This window comes from Vigna angularis, chromosome 9, assembly GCF_016808095.1.
Source record: "Vigna angularis cultivar LongXiaoDou No.4 chromosome 9, ASM1680809v1, whole genome shotgun sequence".
NCBI lineage: Eukaryota > Viridiplantae > Streptophyta > Magnoliopsida > Fabales > Fabaceae > Vigna > Vigna angularis.
The window spans coordinates 5,367,921-5,394,493 of NC_068978.1; the positions used below are offsets into that span (position 1 = coordinate 5,367,921).

Consider the following 26,573-nt stretch of genomic DNA (forward strand, 5'->3'; position numbering starts at 1 on the left):
TAAACTGTGTACTTCTCCTATTTATGTGTTCTTTGAAAATTTTAATATTAGAAAAAAAAATGTCATAATGGAAATAAACAAAATCAAACTACTTTTATTAGATTTTTCAAAAAGATTAGAAGTAGATAAAATCTATTAAACAAGTAAAAATTAATACTTTAGTTTAATAGTCATAACCTATACTTTTCCTTTGATGGTTAATAAAAATAAAAATACAATCCAACTAATTTAAAAAATAATAAAAGTAAATGAAAAAAACATTAAGTTCTTAACATTCATCTACCCATTTGTATTTAGATTAAAATTGAGAGGTGAGAGTATGTAAAACGAAAAAGAAAACATGAAATGCAAAACTGAAAAGTGGAAGATGTGAGTTATAAATGAGTATATATAGTAAATAATTGAAGTTCCATTTTATTAAAAAAGAAAATAATTAACTATTAACAGATATTTTTGAAAGAGTGTCTTCAGTAAAATATCTATTTACAAAGTAAGCATTGATTATTTTATATCTATTTGATATATGAAAATATCCATACTTTTATATAAAAATTATTTAAAAAATAATTTTTAAAATATTAATTAAAGTTGATAATTTAAAATAAAATAAAATATTATCAAATTTTTCAAGAAAAAAACATCAAAAACAATACATTAAAATAAATTATTAAGTAAAGTACCCTAGTTTAAATTAATTATTATTTTTTATTTTAATGATTCATTCATTGTAATAAAACCGTAGCTGTCAAATGATATAATTAATCATATTAAAAAAGTAAATTACACAAAAGTAACATAAGTGCATGTAGGTTTAACATATTTAATTTATCAAAAATATTAATGAAACTTTTACTATATAATATTTAAAACACGCTTAATTATATATATATATATATATATATATATATATATTTGGAAAATCTGTTCAAGGACAAAAATGTTTAACAAGTATTTTTATTATATTGCAGTTTGATAATTAACTTTTTGGAACAAACAAGACGTGAGTACCGATGTGGAATACGGAAATATGTTTAATATTTTAAAAGGAAATTTTGTCAAACATCAGGTTTTAGAGTCATACAACATTTAGACAGCAACAGAAATAAAATAATTGGTATTTGACGAAATTAGAGTGATATAAGAAGAAAAAATAGTTTTTATGATTTAATTTTAACAAAAAAAAGAATAATAAATACTTTGGTTTCATCCACTTAAATAAATTTGGGAGAGAGTGATCGAAAAAATTTGTAAAAAATTTGAAGGTTAGAGGTAAGTGAGAATAAATTTGAAAATAAATTTTTTTAATTTATCATATCAATTGAATCCTATACTAATTCTTACAAACTTTACTTTCAAATTCACTTTTAAATTTATTCAAATAAACAATAAAAATTTATTTAAATTCTGTTCCCTTACAAATCTTAAAAGTAAAAATAAGGTAAGGTAAAAGTTATGAAAGCATATATTCTAATTCTTGTGTTGAAGGGAAAGAGAAATAGAAAGAAGTGGGTAAAAGCAAAAGGGAATGGGTAGTACATCATATCTTATACACCAAAGCGGTAATGGCGCGTGCATTAATCAACCTTCTGAATCTAGTAACTTACTTTTTTCAAAGGATTTCGTCATACAACCATGGCGGCGCCACAACAGTTCTAAACATTTCCTCCAAAATAAAAACTACTACTACTAACTCTCCTATTACTTTCATTCCCAGTCTATATAACCCCACCCACTGAACCTACACCTTCCCAACGTCACTATAGCAAACATTAATTCCTTAATTCCCCCTATAATCATCACTCCTAATTTTTTAATTTTAATTTATTACTATTTTTTATTTTTTATTTTTATTATTAGTCCATCAATCAATTCTTATTAGTATTCTTCACTTCTATGCAATCTATTAGCTTAGTGTCCTGTTCCTTCTAGCATGTAACACATCATAAACATAAACATAAGCACAAGTATAACTATAACTATAACAGTTATGATTTGAGCTATAACAGTTTCTCTTGCTATGTTCTCTTCTCACCCTATATATTTGAGAAGCACCATCTACCATACTCATCTCTTCCTTCGCTTTCCAACCACGAAAGAAAGAAACTTTCTTCCTTCACTTCCTCTCTTTTCTTCAATTCTCTGTTTCAAACACACTCTCTCAAGTGAAGAAGAGTATGACAACGCACATTGATAACCTGTGGGTGTTGGCCTTGGCCTCCAAATGCACTCAAGAGAACATTGCATGGTCACTCTTGATCATGGTCTGTCTCTGGCTCACCATGACTTTCTTCTACTGGTCTCACCCTGGTGGTCCTGCTTGGGGTAAGTACTACTCCTTCCATTACTGGAAAAAGCCCACTTCAACCTCATCCAACAACCTTAACCTTTCCTCGGATACTGACAAAATCATTCCCGGTCCCAAAGGCTACCCTATTATCGGGAGCATCAACCTCATGATCTCCCTCGCCCACCACCGTATCTTTGCCGCAGCCAAGGCATGCAACGCCATCAGGCTCATGGCCTTCAGCCTCGGAGACACGCGTGCCATAGTCACGTGCCACCCGGATGTGGCTAAGGAGATTCTCACCAGCTCTGTCTTTGCTGATCGTCCAATCAAGGAATCTGCATACAGTCTCATGTTCAACCGCGCCATCGGTTTCGCACCATACGGTGTCTACTGGCGCACCCTCCGCCGCATAGCCGCCACACACCTCTTCTGTCCCAAGCAAATCAAGGCGTCCGAGCTCCAACGGGCAGAAATAGCCGCCCAAATGACCCGCTCCTTCTGGAACCGCCAAGGTGCCTTTCAGCTTCGCCAGGTTCTAAAAAAAGCTTCTCTTAACAACATGATGTGGTCTGTCTTTGGACAAAGATATAAGCTGGATGAGGCAAACTCAGAAATGGAGGAGCTTTCCCAGTTGGTGGAACAGGGGTACGATTTATTGGGTACCCTTAATTGGGGCGACCACCTCCCTTTTCTCAAAGACTTTGACCTCCAGAAAATCCGGTTCACTTGCTCAAAACTCGTCCCCAAAGTAAACCGGTTCGTTGGTTCAATTATCGCCGACCATCAAGCCGACATAACCCAAACCAACCGCGATTTCGTTCATGTTTTGCTCTCTCTCCAAGGTCCAGATAAATTGTCTCACTCCGACATGATTGCTGTCCTCTGGGTAAGTTTAATTTAATTCTCACAAAAATAAATAATATAAATTTAACCTAAGAACTTAATTACTCACTGCTGCATCATACACGTTAAATAATATATATATATATATAAATAAATAAATGTCTTATTGATCATGTAAGGCTATTTAATCATATGTTCCTAATTTTTTAATTTATATTTTGGACAGGAAATGATATTTAGAGGGACCGACACGGTGGCGGTTTTGATTGAGTGGATATTGGCGAGGATGGTGCTTCATCCCGAGGTGCAAAAGAGGGTGCAAGAGGAACTGGACGCGGTGGTTGGTGGTGGGTCACGTGCCTTGACGGAGGAGGACGTGGCCATGACTGTTTATCTTCCGGCGGTGGTGAAGGAGGTTCTGAGGCTGCATCCTCCAGGCCCGCTTCTCTCCTGGGCCCGCTTGGCCATAACTGATACCACCATTGATGGGCATCATGTGCCCGCAGGGACCACGGCTATGGTAAATATGTGGGCCATAGCACGGGACCCGGAAGTATGGGTGGACCCACTCGAATTTAAGCCGGAGAGGTTCGTGGGTTTGGAGAACGAGTTTTCTGTTTTCGGGTCGGATCTGAGACTTGCTCCATTCGGATCGGGTAGGAGGACTTGTCCGGGGAAGACTCTGGGTTTGAGCACCGTGACCTTCTGGGTGGCGAGTCTCTTGCACGAGTTTCAATGGGTACCGTCCGATGAAGGCAACGGTGTCGATCTAACCGAGGTGCTGAGGCTCTCTTGCGAAATGGCCAACCCCCTCACTGTTAAAGTCCGTCCTAGGCGTGGACTAAGCCCTTAAAATAATAATAGCAATGTTTAAGTTTGTCTAAGTTATTAACTTGAAACTCTGTTTTAATGGGAAGAGAAAAAAAAAAAAAAAAGAGAGGGAGAGGAAGGTTTTGCATGTGGCAGGGGTTGGTGGGAGGTGCATGGCCCTTTGGAGGCACTAAATGTTAAGTGCATGGCCCTTTGAGTCATCAGGTTTTTCTCTTTTTTCTTTTTCTGGTTTTTGGTTTTTAAGTTGACAGTGAAGTCTGAAGTTGTCCGGTTATAAAAAATTAGATAATATCTATTTTGATTGTAAATATTGGTGAAATTAATACAAGTTTGTAAGTTTGGCTCTACCATTTAAACAATGTGTCGTTAAAAACTAAAACGGAAGTAAATAAAATGATAAATAAGAAACAGTAATGTGATAGATAGTACAGAGCGGTACACATATGCCAGTGGGAGTTTAGCTATAGACAAGATAGTAATTGGGAGTAAGGATTAAAGAAATATATAATGAGTTTGATAAAAGCAGTAGTGTATTTTATGAGAGATAATTATTTATTTGGGTGATGGAATTTGCAAGTTGAGGAGGTGTTTTATGAATGAATTGAATATTTGGAATTTGGCACTATGCAGTGAGAGACAAAAACCTTGGCCTGATATGCGTCTAAACGAAGTACATGGTTCCCTGAGGTTTATTGTGACTCGTATGTTGATTACTATGGGTGGGGGTAACTCTCAACTTGTCCTCAGCTCCTATACCACCTATGACGGTTTGCACCACAAACATCAAAAATTGGACCACATTGATCTGTATCTTCAATTTTCTAGGGAGAGATGTAAGACTTCAACTATATATGTAATTGACAGCACAGAGAGGTACATCTTACTCAAATTTAGCACATACACAACAGGGAATGTTTTATTTATTACAATGCCTTTTATTAATCTTTTTTCCCCTTTTGCTCACTTTCAATTTCATTTCATCTAAAGTGTCTTTGCCCCCAGCCTCTCTAAATCATTAATACTAACAAAATTAAAGCCAATTTCGTCTTCGCTATAACCATTTAAGTCAAACCAATTTAGTTGACCCTGGTCTTCGATTATCCTATTCTTGTCAACTTCAACTTTATTCCTTTGCCCACCTGCCTTTTATTCTCTAAATTCCTCTTCAAGAACTTGGCGTTTCGTTTTTAGTCATTGCACTTTTTCAATCACAGTAACAATTTTTTTCTTCTTCTTTCTTGCGAAATTGGATTCGGATAAGAACTATCATCGTTTTTGTTTACTAGTAGTGAACCCTTAGGATAAGAACTATGCCTGGTTCATCAAAACTAACACGTTTATCATCATAATTGGGCCCAACTCTAGTGACATGTCTTGGATAACAATACAAATTCATTCAATATCTTGTTCCAACTTTTTAGGAAACAAAATGAATACTGCATTGACAATTCCAATTCTATCAAGGACATCGAAAAATATACTCATGCTTTTATTTTCTCTAACTTAGCTTTTTTCTCACGTTTTTCTTTTTTTCACTTTTAATTATAAGAATATTCTTTATTTACTCGGGGCTGTAAAAATTAGTAGATCTCTCGGCTGAATTAGCTTAAAACACATATCACTATTGGAGATTTAAAATAATTATGGTAAAGTTACTAAAAGTGTTCCTTGTACATAAAACATCAGACTGATCGGTATTTACTAATTATAGAAAAAGTTGCACCTTTTGAATTTCCCTCCCGTGATTACTGTTATTTTAAAACGAAATTTAGAAATTGAATAACATCACATATATACGTATCAAGAGTCAGCTTTGTTTTCGGAGGTTGACAAACTAGGAATGCATGACATCAATCATGCAATCATGTAAGTCTAATCGGGTTTAATATCCACACAATTAGTGTGAATAATGAAACAAATAAAGTAAAAGGGATTAAAATACATTTTCTTTGCGAAGTCATAAACTGAAAAATTGTTTTTAAAATTTTGGAAAACTCAATTGGCCTATGTATCACAAAAACTAATTAAACTGAAAACTTACTCAAAAGCACTTCGACAATAAAAATCTTTAGAATAAAATATTAATTATTAGTTTTTCACATTGTTCCAACCACAACCAATAATTTAAACATTTTTTTTCTTTTACTTTCTAATATATTTTTCAAACACAAAATCGTTTTTATTTATAAGTACACTATATCACTCTTTTCACCTTTTTTTATGAATCATCTATCAATTGTAAGGTGGGACAATTCATACAGGTCTTCACACTCATAATAAATTGTCCCTTTTAAATCAAATTCTCAAAATATTACTTTTGATATCACTTTAAAATACTTTTTACTAATATAAATATCTTATTTTATCTACTTTTCTTAACAATATAACGAAAGACTTTGTGAAATGAAGAATTGGCAATGCGGGATAGAGTGTAATGGCCTAAGATCACAGCGTGCCATCGTATACGTTAGTGGCTGTCTCTTCGTTGAGACTATAATAGTTTGTCTTCGTAAGTGGTTCAATGCATTTTGTACATGAAAACTTTTGTCAAAGTTCAGATCCCCTATTCAATACTTTTAACATATTCAATTCCACTTACATGCAATGATTTCGAAATTCTATTTAACAAAATCACCAAATTTCTCATCCCATTGTCTTGCTTTTCTTCTGTTTTAAACATATATCACCCTAAATGTTTTTCTTCTGTTTTAAACATATACAATCCTAAATATTCTTAACATAACATCTTAAAATCATGCAGCAAGATTGGGCACAATAAACATTCCAAGAAAGAAACTTGCTTCATAAAACAAATATTACAAACAGAAAGATACCGTCACTTTTTTAAAGCGTCGAAAGGGCGACTTTTTTTTTTCAAGGTTTTAGGGATTTGGTATAATCATCTTCATCTGCTTGTTAAAAATTTACCAGAGGTTCATTTAAAAAAAAATTGATGTTCAATTTAATAAGAATTTTAAATAAAAAATATACAAAGAGTAATTAAGTATTATTAAGTACTTTCTTTATAAGTAATGATGACAATAGGTAAGATTGAATGTAATTAGTGTCTATATACATTATCCATTCAATCTAAAATTTTCTAGTTATTTATCTAATTAATAGTACGGTATTTGTAAAATGATATCTATGACTTTTTTTATATCTGCCAACACCAATAAATATTCACAAATATTTTTATATTTTGTTTTATTTTTAATTTTTTAAATAAAATTATTTAGAAGCAATTTTTGAAATATAAATTTACATAAAGAAATAAATTTTAAGTACAGTTTAAATTAAATTATTCAACAAAATATTAATATAAATAATTTTTTTAAAAAAAGGTTTAATAGTCCCTATTTTTAGGGGGTTGGTTCAAAGTAATCATACATTTTAAAAAAGTTCAATAAGACCCCATATTTTGTTAAAAAATATTCAATCCAGTCCTTTCCGCTCACGCCGTTAAAAACAATAACGGTGCAAATGCTATCATGGCATCTCATAAGCACGTGGCACACGTTAATAGGTGGACTTAAATGATTTTTTAATTTTAAAAAAAAAGTCTCTGCCACGTCATCATCACCATCTTCACACAAACCCTAAATGCTATTTTGAGATTGAATGACATGATTTGGTATAAAAAAATTTCCTCTTTAATCATAAATAATGTTTGAATAACACATTTAGATTTTATTGCACTAGGAATAGGTATTTAGGAAAGGAAAGAGCTTAAATATTGTTGTGTGGTCAACATGTTAATTTATGTTGAATAAATTGTATGTGTCTTTCATGCATATTCTATTCCTGTTTATGTAATCAATGCATATTCTTCATTAGTCGTTAAATTTCTTGACCATAATTATATTAGCGAGCCATGTAATATACATGTGTCTCTTATAAAGGAGAATTTCAACAAGTTGTTAACTCTCTATCAACCATTTGATAATTTTTTTCCTCCTAGCTTTGTCTTCCTTTAAACTATCCACTTTGCCTAAAGAAGAATGACATGTTTATGACACACGAACTAAAGCCTAACATATCTACTAGACTATAATTGGAGTTACAAACCAATGCTCTTATATTCTTACATATTTTATTGTTTATAGTGCCCAATATGCACAAGGAAGTGCAAACCTCTATAGACTTATGAAATTAAAGTTATACTAAGCCTTATTTGTGCATAAGATCAATGACTATATTATTAAGCACAAAAGGATATTATTGTTGAGGAGTACACAAGGAATGATAATATTGTTGCAGAGTTATATAAAGGACAAAGTTTCCAGTTGCTCAACAAGATATAGTTTGTTAAGAATTATAAAATATGCAATGCTTTAAGCTTGAATGTAATTTGTTTTTTTGGAAATTTTAAACCTTTGTGCTATTCATTTTGTTAAGTCATGCACTTTTAAGGAAATTTTACTACATCCTCTCTACCTTCTATCTTATATATTTATAAGCATGAAGTTCTTATAGGGAGATTGAGACTGCATAACCAAGAGTTGTTTTTGTATTTGTTTAATATAAAGTTTTGATTACTGAAATCTTTTAAAATTTTCTTAAAAAGTGAATTAAACATAGCACAAAAATTATGGGTGAGTCAATGTAAATTGTTGTGTTATTTTCCTTTGTGGTTAAATGGAAGACATTTTTTTTTATTAAAGGTGAAAGGTGAACTTGGTAAGGGATATTGGAAAATTTAACATGACCCTGTTAGGAAAGTTGCATCGAAGGATGCTTCATGTAAAAGGAACACTTTAAGATATAAGTTTTTTGTGCAAAACTAAGTGGGATTAATGAATGGTTGGAACGAGAGAAATATTAAAAAATGACTCTTATGGCATTAGAATTTAGAAAATGACTAAAGGGGAAAGAGAGAAAAATGATTTGAATCTAACATTTATACAAAAATTGGATACAAAATCAATTATTAGTTTTGTGAAAGACTTGTCGATTGGTAATGTGTCCGTCAAAGTTAAATTTTATAGGTTATTTCATGTTTATGTCAACAATAAATTAATCTTAAGAATCTTGGTGTATATGAAAACAACCTCCTTAAAGAGTGAAGATTGATATAAAAAAGACCTTAAAGACATGATAAATTGGAACGTCAGATGAATTAGAAACATTTATTGATGAACTTTATCCAACATTGTTTACTGTTGACAAATGGGTGTGAAAACAAGCAATCAATGAAAGATATACATCTAATAATACATGTCTTTGTGTTGAGTCAATATTTGATTACTAATAGATTTTTACTTAAGCTATTGGAAATGTAATATGCCATCAATATTGCTAAAATATACACACATAGCTATTATGGACAACATATAAGTAAAGAGACCTTGTCCAAAATGAACCTAGAGGAAAGAGAAAACAATCTTCATTTTTTGTACTAGATACAAGTGGAATCATTAATGCATTTTTTTTTCTTTAATTGTAAGTTCTCATATGAGGTGTGAGAAGAATCATATAGATGTGTAGGTTACAAGAGATGATGTTAGGAAATTTGTAATAATTTGGACGACATTTTCATATAAGACAAAGTGATTAGAAGAGAAAGAAATGAATAATAATTTGGTTAGAACTTATGATCTATCAAACTTCATAAAAATGAAGAAATCTTTAGAAAAAGACAACCATTGTGTTGTAAACGATAGACTCTATAAAATTCAATGCTTAAAATTTGGCGAAAGTCAGGCTTAATATTTATAATTTTTTTTTCTTTTTTGAGTGAGAACTTTACCCTTTAATTTATATGAGTACATTTGAATGAGAATATACACGAATTCTATTCTCGAATAGAGTATGTTTTCTTAGACTTCTGCAATAGAAATCTATGTTGCTGAAAGAGAAAAGGACAAATACTGAAAGGTACTAATAAATATGTAGTATCAGTTGATGATATTTTTTATGTAAGGCTAAATTGGAAATGAATTTTGGTGTTTATATAAGCTTTTACTAAAGTAAGAATAATGATATTTTAGAGAAAGCACTATCTACCAGACTCTTGCAAACTGACATTATTGATAAGAACACCAATTAATGTATGGGAACAAACATTAGGATGAAATACATTTGTTACACATTTATTGGTTTTTAATGGTTTGAATTGTGTCACTTTCAACATTTTCAATAATAAAGGTGGTCGCATGACTCGGCAACATATGGATTAAATTAACAAAATCATTTAACGAGCATATGGGTATAAAACGAACACTATTTTTTCCAATATAAAAAAAGTGGAAGCTAAAAAGTTATAAAGAATTTACCCTAGCCTTTTTGGTTGTAAAGATTTGTCCAAAGACATGAAAAAATAAAAAATCTTATACTACCGAAAGCCTATGAAATATGAATGACAGTGACACGAGTTGAAGGTTGAGTCTTTATCCTGTTCCTGTCTCATTAACGAAAAAAATATCTGGTGGCATATTCATCCATATACTTTATAGTTTATACTTTTGCATGATGGAAAAAGAAGAAGGGAAGGAAAAAATTTACTGATAAAAAAACAAAAAGAGGAAGGTAGATTACGTTGTTGGGAAAAGAAAGGTGAAATAAGAAGTGAGCTCAAATATGCAATTGACAACATAACAAACGGGACAAAATGGTTCGTGGGTCGTTTGGCACAAATTTGGGCCAAACAAGATTTTGCGTTTGGTTATTGCCCTCTAGCTCACAGAGGAACATGGGTCCAATGATCTCTACGCCTAAATGACACATTTTGTCATTGGGATTCACTCAGTGGGGGACCGAATCTTAAACTTTATCATCTTTCATCTATCTATACCTCTATTGTCACTTTTCAAGTAATTATAACGGGTCTACAACGGATACAGCATGATTATCAAAAATTAATTTTCATTTATCAAATATGACAAATTTTACCCTTTTGTTTTCTTCTTCTTTTGGTAAAAACAAAGAAAGAGTGGTCTATGGAAGAGATTTATTCATCGAACCAAGTTCTCTGGCCAAAATGACGTGATTAATAGAATTGAGTGTGGATGGTTGGAGGAAGAATATTAGCTCTCAAACTTATCTTGCTGTTCGTTGTATTTGTTTTAATGAAAATTACTTATAGTAATGTGCAACATATCTATATCTAGGAAAAGGGGTGCTAAAAAATCGTAAAGGGTACATTGATTGTTGTTAAAACCTACTACGACCAGTCTAACGCTAAAAATTTAATGATTTTGTACAAAGTTCTAGCTTTAAATCTTGTTGTCGCTTTTAAAGAAAGCTAAAGTTTTATATATATATATATATATATATATATATATATATATATATATATATATATATATATATATATATATATATATATATATATATATATATATATATAATAAGCCCTCATACAGGCTAACTACGTCTAATTAAACAGAAATTATAACCCAAGAACAATAATGTTTATAACACCGCTAGATCTGCTTACTTAGCTTATCAAGCAAACAAAAAGGATCTGGGTGAATTTTCCCAGATTAAATTTTTATCAGAAAACTGTTGTAATCTCTTTTTAGTGTTAACAGTTCTTTTTTTTTAACATGATCTCATGTATTTATTATCTATTGAAACACAACTTTCACTTAATATCGTCAACATAAGGCCATTCCCAAAAAAAGACAGTTGTTTGTTCTACTTTCGAAGTGTTTACTGCAATTAAATGATTCAATCTTTTTAACTAAAAACTATCCAGCCAGGGCTACAGAATTTAAACATGAAACACAACACATAATACAATAATCTGCACTCCAGTTACTATGTTTAATAGAATATATTTCAAAATATTATTCATGAGATAATCCCAAATGAGCAACTAGCATAACTGAGATAGAGGCCATAGCAAATCAAGGAAACAAAATTAATCCCAGCATGATAATTGAGAGAGAAAAATACTTTTAAATGATACCCAGAAAAAAGGAAAAGGAAAAAGAAAAAGAAACAACACTGCCGCCACTTTATTACCACCAGGAGACTTTGATAATAGATGCACTAAAACTATGGCCACAGCTCATATTCAATTTTCTGATTCAGTGGACTTGTTTTTTTTGCCATAGTACTGCAGAGCAAATGCAAGGCCCAATATCAGCAATGGCACCAGGTACTGCAATATCTTCACAAATCCAAAAGATTGATTGTTGTAGGCAGGTGCTAGTGTAGGTGGGCTTGGAGTGTGTTTGGGAGTTTGTTCTGCTGGAATAGAGTTGGTGTCAACATCCCCAACAAAGTATGCCTCCATCATCTCAACTGCTGCTTCACTGTGGCCAATATCTTCAAAATCAGTGGTGGCATCCTTCTCTGTGTAAAGACCAAAACATTCTTAGTCCGTGTCTATTATTTTCTCTGTTCTTTATTGATTCATTTCTTTCTTCTAGCAAACTAGGCCAGAGGAAATAGATTCCGATTGCATATTAATTACATTAACGGGCCAAGATGAAATAATTACCTGTTGCGGTCACTAAAACTTCATCACCTCCTGGATGATCATCCAAAAATGGGGTCACATCATACACCTGCTTCCATGAAATGCGTTAGGTAAATTGTTTTGATCTATATGCAGTCCTAGTATTCACAAAATCTCAAGAAACATATACTTGAGCTTCTATATTATAAAAAGGAAAAAGAAGGATAAGTAAAGAAATCAGGGACAATGGGAACAAGGAGTATGTATTTTTCATCTAGAAATAAAGGTAAAAATTAGGATCATATTCTATCTACAAAGGTTTCCCCCCTCTCTATTGGCTCTTTTTGCAGTGCAGAGTGTAATTAATCAATTCAATTGTCAGACAGTGAGTGTAAAAGAAAATTTATTTAAGTATTTGACTGGTCAATCTATTTACAAATGAATATTTCTTCAATGTTGTTTTATGATACTATCTATATTACTTTATAACAGAAATGGCATTACCAGTACCTAAAGTTTCCTAAACTAACTAACCACTGATTGTGTTCATCTTTCTCAAAGATTCAAGACAGTCTGAATAGAACATTTAAACAACGACCAGGTTGCCTTTCAAATAAATAATTTACATTTATGATATTATAAATATAAGGAATTTTTTTCTTTTACTGATAAGTGGGTAAGGGAAGAATCCATGTCATCCTGATTTGATAGAACTGGTGGTGGGGTGTGGCATCCATCAATAGGATTGAAAACATTGTAGGCTTTAAGTGAGGACAGGAATGAGCAATGATTTCCAGAGAGTCTTTGAAAATTTAAATCAAGAGTTTTAGCAACATAATTTGTTCAATAACAAAAATCACAAGAGATGGTTATGAGAAGGAATGGAGGTACTTTTGAAAGACTGAGATTCTGAGTGCTTGCGGAGGGTGATGCAGAGGTGTTTGTTGATGGAGAAATCAACACCTGATATACCATGTAAAGTTCTTAGAGAGGAAAGGTGTTTGTTCCCTCTTGCCAGCTCTGAATAAGCTGTTTACATGAAGCTTTGAAAGATTAGTGGTCTAGGAGACCTGGAGAGCATGGGATTCTTTTGGCTTAGATTCATTGCCGGAAATGTTGTTTGAAGAATTTCTTCTTTCATTGTTTTCCCTTTTCTGAATGAGTTTGTATTCTCTTAAATAACATTTGTTCTTTTGATAAAAAGAAAAAAGGTGTACAGGTTAATGAAAATGCAATGGAGCACTTCACACAAACAACTTGTTCTAGCAACTACAATTAAGAAACCAAAAGGTTCTTTTCGATAGGTGATGATATGTTAGTTTATGAAGCTTGTTAACTCAGGTAGTGTTATGATAATATGTAATGAACACTTGAAAAAATAACTCATTTAACTACAACTCAAACAGGAAAATCCTATTCTTTAATAAAAAAAATCAGATCAACGTCGCTTTGTGGACAGACTCACAAGCCAGGATAGAAAGATAAACAACCATTGATATATAGTTTCCTAACCAACCAGGAGTATGCTATCTCCTTCATGTTCAATGACAGATAAGATGACACAGTTTATCATAGAAATAGTTTGCGATAAAATTGAACTTCAAATTTCAACAGTTGCCGCCTTCAACAAAATTAAGAATATAATAATTGTACATAGATTGTGTTTTGCACACGCTATACAGCCAAAATGAGAAAATAAACAGAGACAATCCATATTTTACAAATGGTATAAATGTCTCTTAATTATGCCCAAACAACTTTCTAAATCATTAAATAGAATATTCCCATTGGGAGCCCTCTGATTTATCCATCTTTTAATGAATTTCACAAGGAAAGAATTTGCATCATTAAAAAATCTTATAGAATTGGGTTTAGTCTAGTTATTTATGCTTATACTATTTGAGCCAAGAAGAGTAGTTTTAATTTCACCCCCTAAGACCATTTTTATTGTTGGGTTCTTCAATCTAAGAATTTTTCCTAGAAGAACTGTGGATGGAGTAGATGAAAAGTTCTCCACGCTGGAATAATTGTGTTTCACCAAGAACTCTGAAGAGCAGTGAAAGGGAAGGTGATAAGAGAGCTGAGAAAGAGAAAAGGAAGGGGATGAGGTACATGAAGAACTTCAAAAGTGTTCTTAACACTGGAGAGAAAAGAAACAATAACGTTCTTAGCATGGTAGATGGCAATGTGAACCCAAAAAATTATGCTTAAGAACCATTTTTTGGTTCTGGGTAACCACTCTTCACTACCACAGCTGCAGCCACGTCAAGCACCTTCCCACAATTTGACACGATTTCAGCAATTACAGTACAACTCCTCAATTAACCAAACATTTTAGGCATTTGCCCATAAGAGATTTCTTTTATTATTGAGCTAGTATAAACACTTAACCCATTTGCATTGTGTGAGGATTTTGGGGTTTCCCATGATGAGTACGCTATACTAATCTGGTTAATCAGTAAGTGCTATTATCATTTATCATAGGGTGTTCAGAATCATTGTATGAGAATCCATGTTCATTGCTGTAGGAAGACATAAATTAAGGTTAACATATCATGCTTAGGGATTAAACTGATGAAAGTATTCTGATTACATTTACATCGAAATTCTAAAATCTAAATGCCATACACAACTTCTTTTAACTTGACACATACAAGGATTGGATCAATGACTTTTGTTCAAACCCAAACCAAGCCAGAGGAAAATTAGGACCTTCCCCCACCCCTCTCCCAGGATCAGTCAAATAAAGTAAGATAAAGTCCACAACATTCATCCATAGATTATTAACACATCAGATTCATCCAAGGAAAAATGAAAGATCGACTAAGGAAAACAGATCTAGAATCAAATGATAACATAAACTGAATTCAGATCACAAAAAACTGACCTTTCCTTTGATTATAATCCAACAATCCTTCTTGTGGTTGTGCTTAGCCACCTCCTCAAAGGTAAAAGTTTTGGTACTTGAACTCATCACTGCCTCTTCGCTGCCCACAAAGAAACCAAGTACAACAACCCATTGCCATAGTATTATTCATAAAATACAACACAAAAAAGCAGACAGTATTTGTTAAACACTCAAAATCAAGACAAATTAAGATAATTTAGGCTTAAAAAAATGGAGAAAGGAAGAAAGGCACAGCCATAGATGGAAAAAAGTTAAAAGAGAGAAAATTTCTTACACGCTGCTGAGGATAGAAAGGAGAAGATGGTCTTTCTCTCGGACAGTGTACTTTTAAACGGCGATGCTGTTTCTTTTACCTAACAATCTAAAGACAAAGACTATTTATATACTTGTACATTTGAAAATCCCAAGACTACACTGCTTTTTTTTCTATGTTTTTAAAAGGAAATTCTGTTTTTTTTTTGTTTAATTAAATATTAACTTCACTTATTATTCTATTCCCCACTTGTTAAAACTAGTCAGTTATAGACAATTTACTATTTTTCTCAACTTTTAAGTTTACTTAATAAAAATATTTATTAAAAAATTAATGTAGGTTTTTATTATTAAATAACAATAATTTTGTAGAATGATACATACATTTGTACTTTTGTAAGAGGAGAAAATATTAATATTAACATTAATCCCTCATTATCTCCTTTTTAATGAATATTACAACCATATAAAGTGAAAAAGATAAAAATAAACATTAAATAATTGGATCAAAAGAGGTACTAATCCCTCACTTCTAATATAATTATACATACCAATAATACAAACAATTTTTTACTTAATTTTATTCAATTTATAAAATAATGTTACCAATTACTAAATTTATCTTTATTATTTAAACTTTTTAATTAGTGATAAGAAAACGTTTATTAAATTAATAACAAGAACCGTTTACTTCCTTAATAATAGAAAAAAAAGGATATATTGAATGCTCATAATGATCTTTTAAAATATTTATAAATAAAATTGTAAGTTATTTTAAAAGTTTGTGTGAATTTTTAAAAAATAATAATGAAATGATACATATTTAAATTTATTTGAAACATATTATAAAAATGAAATAATTATAAAAGAGTTAATTTTGTATTTTTAAAAGGAAAAGAATATATTAAATAAATGTAAAAAATAATATGAAGCGTATGTTAGCATTGTTTCTCACGCTTTCTTGCATCATTAAAATCAAACGTTGAAATTCGTGTGTTTCGCACATGTCTATTCGCATTGAATTCAAAATCTTAAATTGCGAGAATCAGATTTGGAAGAAAGTGTTTGATTCAACATATTTGGTGTTTATAGAGAAGCTCAAGAGTGAAACATTTATTAGAACTTGAACTTGGTGGCCCCTTATGCATGAAGAGAAAAGAATTTGGAACTATGCGATTTTATCATTTAATACAATTAAATTTTAATAATAACTCCAGAAGTTTATTAAAGTTTTAAATTACAAAACTAAATTGTTTATTATACCTATTTATATATACTGTAACTCAAGTTTGTCTACAAGCTTAATTGTTTATGAAACTACTTTCATTGTCATTGACAGGTGGTGCTTTTTTTATTATAAGTAATTAATTAAATTTTAAAATGTAATTATATTTTCTTAAGCTTAAAAAGTAATAAATAAATAAAAACAAAAACCATCTATTTGATTTCCGGACATGCAAGGGATAAATATTTATTTCTCACTTTACTTACTTTCTTTTTATGTTTCTGTCGTTATAATTTCTCAAATTTTAATTTATGGATTATTATGGTCATTGTAAACACAAGGTTAAGAAATTTAACGTGTAACTGTTAACATATTAATGAACATAATAAGGTTTTAGATAAGTTCAATTATAAAACATACTACAGTAACCTCTAAGGTGATAAAACGTATTCTTGTTTATGAAAAATGTGTTCTAAATTTGGGAATAAGAAAGTTAATGTTTTTACTGGATTCACTAGTAAAAAAAAGGTTTTTTAACTATATACGCCTCGGTTTTACTGAAACCGAAGCGAATAAAAACGCGGTAGTATTATTGTAATTTTAACGAAAGTATATGTCTTGGTTGTCCATGAACCGATGTCTAAAGGGGGATACTGCCTCGGTTCTGAAAACAACCGAGTCAAAAAATTTTGATTCCACTTGCAAAAAGGACTTTTCACCTAACAACTTTTCTGATATAGGGGTTCTACCTCCGTTATCTGACCAACCGAGGCAGTAGAGGAGGTGAGAGAGGGTAAATATGATATTAGCTTTTCACCTCCACATTTTCTCTCGACCCAACCACCTCCCTCCTCTCCGACTCACTCTCATAAACTATTGCCAACCCCTCGTCCCTCCTCCACTCCTCCTCCATCGCCCCCTCCTTTTCTTCACCATCGCCTCTGTCTCCTCCTCCATCCCCCCTCATTTTCTTCACCGCGCCCTTCCTCCTTCCTTCCCAACCCCAACGACGCCCAATGGTGCTCCCTCTACGGCCTCTTCTACCCCGTCTTCACAAACGTCGTCGACAAGCTCAAGCCACACATCGCCCTCTCCAATCTCTCCCTACCCTCCGACTACGCCATCGCCATGGTCCTCTCCCGCCTCACCCACGGCCTCTCCGCCAAAACCCTCACCACCCACTACTCCCTCGATCCGTACCTCGTCTCCAAAATCACCAACATCGTCACTCGCCTCCTCGCTACTCCCTCGATCTGCTACCCGTTGGTTGTCGCCGCCTCCTCAAGACCACCCAGGCCTTCGAGGAACTCACATCCCTCCCCAACATGTGCGACGCCATTGACACCACCCCCGTCCACCTCCGCTCCACCCCCAACAGCAACCCTAACCTCAACCTCTACCGCTGCTGCTACGACTACCCCTCTCTTTTCCTCCAAGTCGTCTCCCATCACAAGAAGATCTTCTGGGACATCTGCGTCAAGGCCCCCGGCGGCACCAACGACGCCACCCACTTCCGCGACAGCCTCCTCTACCGCCCTCTGCTGACTTTTCTCCTCATCCTGATCTCCCCCAGCGGGATGGGCACCCCCGCGCAGAACCTGTTCGATGGAATGCTCATGAAGGGAAGGAGTGTATGGGGCAGTGTTTAACTTTGCCAATCCACCGAGAGGTTCAATCTTGCTGAGGTTTCAAGTTGGCATTAATTGGATTACACCAAACATCCTTATTCCTTCTAATTGGAAGCCTGGAGCTACTTATGACACCAAACTAAGAAGGTACTTTGATTCTCTGTTACAAAGTTAGTGCTGTTAAGGCTGGTGTAGTTGTTGTGCTGGTAGAATTGATGGTGTAGTTGATGTGCTGGTAGAATTGCTGGTGTAGTTGTTGTGCTCTCAGCCTCATCATTTTGTTTGATGATTTCACACTTGTATATTTTGTGAATGAAATTGGTATACTTCAAAAGTAGCTCATCATCTCTTGTCTACAATTTTTGGTTTCAATGCTTTGGAGCTTTGCCCAAATGACTATTGATTAAGGAAAAAAAACTTAAACCCCCTATATTACAGCCTCTGTTGTAGAAAGGTTGAGGAAAAATAAATAAATAAACTCTTCTACTACCTCGGTTCAACTAAAACCGAGGCATGAGACCCCTATACTACCTCGGTTGTATTTCAACTGAGGCAAAAGCATACACCATTTTTCCTCGGTTCAGAACCGAGGCAAAAAGGGGTAGACTTTTTACCTCGCCAGTATATACTTCGGTTGTGAAACCGTTGTCTATGGATGAAAATAACCGCTATCGTTTCCCTTAACTGCACTAGTGATTACTGCTTACTTTTTCTACATTCAAAGTATTGTAAGAAAATAATTAATAAAAGTTTAATTAAGAAGGTAGTAACAATAAATTTTTTAAATAATTATTAGTTTTAGTGACAAAAAATAATTTAATTAATTAATTATTTTTTTACTAAAATTGATAATTATTTAATATTTTTAATACTAAATTAGTTTGCGTTTTTTAAAAAACAAAAAAGAAAAAGAGAGTACGGTTATTAAAGGATTAGTCATTTTTTCTACTATAGTCCTACCATATCTATGGTAGTGTGATAAACAAATAATAATTCAAATGGGAGAAAATATAAATATTATGATCAGATAAAACTCAATAAGAATAAGTAAATAAAATTGTGAATAAAGTGAGTCATGTTTTTTTTTAAATTTATTCAAATTAGACAAAAAGAAGAAGAATTTATTGATGAAAATTTATTGAGAGATAAAAATTTATCAATAATATATAATTATTGAAGAAAAAATTAGCAATGAATATTGACTAGGGATGGCAAAAATATCCGCGCCCGCGGATATCCGCGGATAAAATCCACGACGGATAGTTGATACCGGTGGATATTTACTACCCGCAACATCGCGGTAGCGGATATTTTAATACCCGCTTATAAACGGGTTGGGTGCGGGTATTATACTATCCGTACCCGCGGATACTCGCTACCCGCAAAAAATAAAAATAAAAATATAATTTATATTTTATTAAGTTAAATTTAATTAGAATTAACATTAATTTATATTTTACAAGATTAAATTTAATTAAATTTGAATTTAAATTTATATTTAATTTATATTATATTATATTTTATATATTTTTTGTAATTCTATTTAAATTATTTTAATAATTTATTAAAATATATATTTTTTAAATATTTGCAGGTATCCGCGGATATCCGCAAGTTTTAAAATACCCGCAGATATTTTTTAAGCGGATATCCGTGCGGGTAGCGGGTGGATTTTTTTTTTGTCGGATTGGGTTGCGGGTAGGCAGTATCCGTATCCGACTCGATCCATTGTCATCCCTAGACATTTTGTTTTACCAACAATAATATTTATTGATAAGGTTGTAATAATTGTTTATCAATAATTTTGTCCATCGAATTTAGGTTATATGTATTAAGTAAGAGAATTAAAATGAAATTTTAAGGTTTAAAAAAAGCGTTTCTTTCCTTTCACAAAAAAAAACTTTCAATACAGTCTTTCTCAGAATTTTCCATTTCTAAACTTCTTTTCCCAAAATTTGCCTCAATTTTGTCTTTTCAAAAGTCCCAATTTCAAGACTTCTCTATATCATATGGCCTTTTCAAAAACTTAACTCCTAGGTTCTCATGTTGTCGAGAGTGATTAAAGCGTAGCCCTTTGTTCTATTTTTGAATTCAATCTTTATTAATTTAATTTCAATTTATTTTTTTCAATTGTATCGATTAAAGATGTATCTTTATTGAATTTGTTACAATTCTTGCTATTAATGTCAATTTATGCTTGTCATTTTATTGTTGTATATTATTTTTGCTGATCTTTTCCGAATGGGTTCTATTTTGAGTCTTGCATTCAGGTTTTGCAATCTTGCCTCCATTTTACCGTCTTTTGCATCCACTGATTTGCAGAAGTAGAAATTGGGTTCAAACCCAAATCACCAATTTTAGGAAAAAAACCTCAATCACAGTTTTATTAACTTGTTTTAATTAAAAGTTTTAAATACATAGTTTGGTTAGTAAATACATTAGTTTCAGTTAAGTATTTCGATTAGGACCCCAATCACTGTTTGGTTAGTAAATACACTAGTTTTAAGAAATATACTCAATGATATTTTATAGGTTCATTAATGAATTCTAAGCATAATATCATCACTTCATAACATTTTCTCATTTTTAACCTATTGCATATGTTTTACCCTATTTTAGTATTTTTTTTTTAAGCTTTCATAACAGGTAACTCGGCTCGATCCAGCCCGACTCATCACGGATTGGTCACTTAATGAGCCAACTCAACCCGACTCAACTCGACTTGACCCACCACGGATTGGTAGATTAAACGGGTTGGCTCACTGGCTCATTTAATTATAAGTTTTTTTTAAAATAAAAAAATTACAATTTGTTTTAATTCAAATCTAAATAAACGTCACAATAAAATGATGTTAAACTTCAAAATAATAAAATAAAAAGTACCTTACAATGCAAGTGTAATCCAAAAAAATGTACAAAAGACGAACAAATAAGTTTTTAATATTAATAATTTTTGTATTACTTGTCCATTTATAATATTAGAGTTTTGAATAGATAAATCTATAATATTTTTTTCTCTTGAAATATCTTCTTCTTTATCACCATCTACAATATAATAATAAAAAGTGATAACTAATAATATTGAAACACAAAATAATAAATAATAAAATTAAATTAGGTGGGTTGGTAAGCAAATTCGACTCAGCACGGGTTCAACCCAAAGAGCCAGGTCATAAGTGAGTCGGGTTGAAAACTAGCCCGCATAAAAAAATTACATTTTTTTCAAATTCGTGGTAAGTCGGGTTAGCTCGCGTGTTACAACCCATTTTGACAGTATTAATTTTTTTATACAAGGTTATTCTAGTTTCTTCTATACTTAAAATTCTTTAGTATTCACCCGTGACTACATCCTTTTATGCAAACGAATCATTAATCCTTTCCATATCCTTGAATGTGACAATTGTCTTTTTCCTAAACTATAAGTTGATAGTTTAGGCTTTGATAATGGTTGATTTTACGTGTTTTTGTGTATATATTTTGTGAATAAATCAACTCTTTCATAGTTTTTACCTTGTTTTATCCTCAAGTTTAGTGTGTTTTCTTGTGTTTTATTTAGTATATGCTTGTTTTTACCTCTAGTCTCTTTATTTGAGTGTGTGAAATAAATGAATAGGAAACAATTCTAGTGGAGGAAAACAAGCAAGAACTCAAGAGAACATGTTTTGGGACGATAAAAGATCAATTTGAAGCAAATACCTATGTTGGACGCCTTTGGAGCAAGCAGATCTACAGAAAAAAGTGAAAAAGATGCAGTGTAGAAAAATCAGGCCGGGCCCCCCTGGTCCAGGGGGGCTGACGCCACCTGCACAGAAGCTGATTTTTGGTGTGCTCGAGCCGGGCGCCCCAGAAAGGGGGCTGAGTGCGGACGGTGTTGATGTATCAAAATGGGTTATTTAAACATGGGTCTCGCGATTTTTTGAGCATTCTTCTCCTCTTACTCTTCATTCTTCACCTAGAGAGATTGGGAGAGGCCCTTGGAGGGTGTTTGGGGTGTTGGGAAGCTCTCCCACTCCTCCTTGGGTCTTCAAGCTTCATCAATGGTGATTTTTCCCCTTTTGGGTTGAGGAAGAAGATGGGTCACTAATTGGAGATGGAGATGCGAAAGGGAGGCGCAAATGGAGCATGGAGTAGCTGTCAAAAACCTTGGGAAAGGCTGTGCATCCTCTCTTTGGTTCCAATTTCTTCCCTATCTCTTCAATTTTGTAGAACCCTAAGTTCTCCACCATGGAGGGCTTTTCCTATTTGTTGAGATTAGTTGTAAAACATGGAATTATTATGTATTTTGTGATGTTAATGCTATATGCTTTTCCAATTCATGTTAGTATTCGATTTATAGGCTTAATGCTTGCTTTGGATTGATCACTCATGCATGAATTTTGGTTCTTGATGTATTGAGAAATATGAATTGAACCTAGAACTGAAATTGAACACCTATTGGATGGAATTGAGATGTTTGTGAATGCATGAGAATGAAATGGATGAATTCTAGTCTTAACAAATTGTAAATATTCTATGTTAAATTCCTTGGACACCAACTATTTGATAAAAATACCAAAAAGAATTTCTTGTGTTTTTTTTGTATACTTTGATGTCTAATTGAGTTATGGAAGGAAGAGTTGTCATGTGTTGCATAAGTCCCTTGGGAGAGAACGATATTTATCACTTGCTACGCTGCGACCGGTGCACTTGCCGTTGGTTTTACAGCTAACAGACTTGCTTCCATTTGATTGTGATTTTTTGGATTTTTAGTGATTAGACAGCTCTACATGCGTATCATACTTAGTTTTAGGTATATAAAATTGTCCTAATCATTCTTATTGCATGAAACATTGTTTTAGTTCAGTTAGAGTATGATATATTTGGATATGTTAATATCATGTATGATATTAAGTATGCTATATGAGTATGACAAATTTCTAGTGTTATTGTGTATGTTAGTATCAAGTATAAACTATATTGTTTTAATTTAAAGTAGAAAACTCAAATGCATGTGATGAGTGTCTGATATTAGTAGAGTGACCTCTTTGCATGGTCATCATGAAAGGATTAGACATCTTAACATAGTAAACCCAATAAGAATGACATTTCAAGTTCATAGTTTGTACTTGATCAAATGTTTGCCTCTTTTCCAAATAAATATTGTAGTTTGTCTCTTGTTGAGTTCCAATAAACCCAATCTCACATTTTCCAAATAGAGTTCAAAAAGAGCAACTTATGATTTAAATATCTTTTAAATGTTTAGTAGATTAACAACTATCAAAAGAGAACATAAATCCCTATCTCTATAAAGATGTCAAAGGCATTGCAGAGATATCTTTTTATAGAGATAGTGGTTTACATCTTTTGATAGTTCGTAATCTACTAAAAATTAAAAGATTTAAACCATAAGGTACTTGTTCCAGACTCAACTAGAAAAATGTGAGATTGAGCTGATTGAAATTCAACATGTGGCAAACTACTATATTCATTTGGAAAAGAGGGAAAAACAGTATGTAAAGAACATACACTATGAATTTGAAAAGTCATTCTTATTGAGTTTAAGATGTTAAGATGACCAATTCTTTCATGATGACCATGCAAAAAGGCTACTCAACCAATCTCAGGCACTCATCACATGCAATTGGCTTTACTACTTTAAATTAGAACAATTAAGTTCATGCTTGTATAACGACCCAAATTTGGTCATCACTAAATAATAATATTCAGTACAAATGTATAAATCTATATACTACGTATTTATAGTCCTTCAAAATTTTAAATAATTAAAAAAAAATCTTATTAAAGAGGAGACATTGTCGAATACATGAGCACCTAAATGTATACATGTGTTCTATCCTGTTTACATCATCACAAGCTTGTTGTCGATCCTCACTACTACCAGTGAAATGTCTACTTCCATATATATATGATCATTGCAAATGGAAGCCATAACTACAAAATGTGAAGATAAGCTATTGACGCTGAATCATAATATATATAACTTGATTATATTTAATTTAATTTAAACAATTTATATCATATCAAAATAATATACTAAATATTCTGAATAAATTCATTAATTTCACTTATAATATCTTTACAAAGATTCAAGTAAATTTTCTCGTATTGCTAGTCAGGATAAATAACCTAATAATCTACTCATCTAAATCTCCAATGTTACACCTCTAACCACAGTAAATCAAATTATTTTGTAGTGGCTAATCAAGATATATATACTTTCCAACCATTACAATATATTAAAATCAAACAATATAGATGAATAGTTAGAATCATCGTACATTTGAAGGTATAAAGAGAATGAGCTCAAAATCACCTTATTAAATTAATTAAATCAAAATAATAAATAAAAATCAAGTTATCAATATCTCACTAAAATAAATTATATGAATAATAATAATAGTAATAAAAAGTTATGAACATTTAACTAAAATAAATTATATGAATCAAAATAACAAATAAAAATGAGAAGAACACCTCACTAGAAAAATTAAAGAAAAAGAATAATAAATATAAATACAAATGAAGTTATGAACACATCACTAAATAAATTAAATAAAAATAATAATAAATAAAAATAAGATTATAAACACCTCATTAAACAAATTAAATAAAATAATAACAAATATAAATAGAAAAGAGGTTATGAACCTCTCACTAAATAAATTAAATAAAAATAATAATAAATATAAATAAAATTGAGAATATAAATATCTCACTAAATAAATTAGATAAAAGAAATAATAAATATAAATAAAAAAGAGGTTATGCAAACGTCATTAAATAAATTTAATAAATAAAATAATAAATATAAATATAAATTATATTATCAATAAATAAATTAAATAAATAAATAAAATAATAAATAAAAATAAAAATAGTTATGAACACCTCACTAAAAAAAATAATAAAGAAATAAAAATAGATTATAAACATCTCATTAATAAATAAATAAATAAATAAATTATTATGAACACTTCACTAAATAAATTAAATTACCAGAATAATATAAATAAAAATAAAAATAAGATAATAAACATATAAATCAAAATGAATAAATAATGTTATGAAAACATTACTAAATAAATTAAGTAACCAAAATAATAAATATAAATACAAATAAGGTTATAAATATCATTAAATAAATTAATAAATCAAAATAATGAATAGAAAAATGAGATTATGAACACTCATTAAATAAATATAATAATAAATATAATAAAATTAAAAAAAAAACACAAGATGGATAGATATAATGAAATGAAATATATAAAAATGATAATTGTCTAGCTTTTCTTATCTTAAAATATTTTGTCTAAGTAAAATTTTATTTTTTAATTGATTGAATAATTTCTCCAAAATTATTTTAAAATCTTGTTCAATAAAACTTAGAAATTATTTTTAAAACGGAAAAGAAAACACAAATGGAGAAGAATAAGAAAGAAAGATTCATGGGTGCAAATATCAAAACTCACTTTGTTTCATTTCTCCTCTTAATATTATATAGAAAATTTATATCATTACTATATTATTATTTTAATATTATTTTTTTTCTATGCATTCACAAACATGTAATAGTAAAATCATAATTCATTGTTTAAATATTATAATAATATTTCATATTTAGCAATTTATGGTAGATGGGAAGAGAGTTCTTCTTTATCTCAAATGCGAAAATTATATTTTTTACTACAAAACATTCAATGTAAATCCAATCGGTTAGAATAAAGATTATTATCGTACAAATATGCTATAAAAGTTTGAGGTCGATGCAACGGTTAAATAATTCATAATAGAATTGTTAATGAAGTAACTCGAAACAAGAAACAAGTGACATTAATTTAAACTACAAAATTTTTCTCTAACCACAACTCTCTAAATGATAATCTTGATGGTAAAAAATGATGTATTATATCTTAAAAACTCTGGATAAGTAATTAATTAAATTTTAAAAGGTAATTCTAAAATTTTAAAATCTTGGCGGTCAAAATGTTTATTGGCTAGTCTTCTCCACTTAATGTTTTTCTTCTCTGGATATTGCTTTGCTTTTTGGGTGCAAGTTAAAGAGATGTTGGTGAATGAAGATGCGTAAAGATGAAAAGTGTGATGGTTGGTGGCAATGTAAGAAGGGGTATGAAAATGATGATGGTTCTATATTGACATGGGTGGCGTAAAGGGGAGAAGAGGATGAAGAT

General features: G+C 31.4%; 2 protein-coding genes across 2 annotated transcripts; one reads left to right on the forward strand and one right to left on the reverse strand.

Moving 5' to 3' along the window:
• The first annotated feature begins 1,830 nt into the window (after window positions 1-1,830).
• On the forward strand, window positions 1,831-4,311 carry LOC108346261 (cytochrome P450 78A3). The gene is made up of 2 exons (XM_017585292.2): window positions 1,831-3,173; window positions 3,357-4,311. Exons 1-2 carry the CDS (start codon window positions 2,175-2,177, stop codon window positions 3,981-3,983), a joined length of 1,626 nt encoding a protein of 541 aa, XP_017440781.1. The 5' UTR covers window positions 1,831-2,174; the 3' UTR covers window positions 3,984-4,311.
• A 7,385-nt stretch (window positions 4,312-11,696) lies between these two features.
• LOC108346227 (cytochrome b5) lies at window positions 11,697-15,667 on the reverse strand. Its single transcript, XM_017585245.2, has 4 exons — window positions 15,551-15,667; window positions 15,256-15,355; window positions 12,411-12,477; window positions 11,697-12,262 (listed from the first exon to the last, which is right to left on the reverse strand). Exons 2-4 carry the CDS (start codon window positions 15,340-15,342, stop codon window positions 11,982-11,984), a joined length of 435 nt encoding a protein of 144 aa, XP_017440734.1. The 5' UTR covers window positions 15,343-15,355; window positions 15,551-15,667; the 3' UTR covers window positions 11,697-11,981.
• Between the last annotated feature and the right edge of the window lie 10,906 nt (window positions 15,668-26,573).

What these genes read in the sequence shown, in the direction of transcription:
- LOC108346261 (XM_017585292.2), top strand. Translation starts at nt 2,175, where the DNA reads ATGACAACGCACATTGATAACCTGTGGGTGTTGGCCTTGGCCTCCAAA. An exon ending in ACATGATTGCTGTCCTCTGG is followed by an intron (nt 3,174 to 3,356) that starts GTAAGTTTAATT and finishes TATTTTGGACAG; the next exon opens with GAAATGATATTTAGAGGGAC.
- LOC108346227 (XM_017585245.2), bottom strand. Translation starts at nt 15,342, where the DNA reads ATGAGTTCAAGTACCAAAACTTTTACCTTTGAGGAGGTGGCTAAGCAC. An exon ending in GGATTATAATCAAAGGAAAG is followed by an intron (nt 12,478 to 15,255) that starts GTCAGTTTTTTG and finishes TCATGGAAGCAG; the next exon opens with GTGTATGATGTGACCCCATT. An exon ending in AGTTTTAGTGACCGCAACAG is followed by an intron (nt 12,263 to 12,410) that starts GTAATTATTTCA and finishes GTCTTTACACAG; the next exon opens with AGAAGGATGCCACCACTGAT.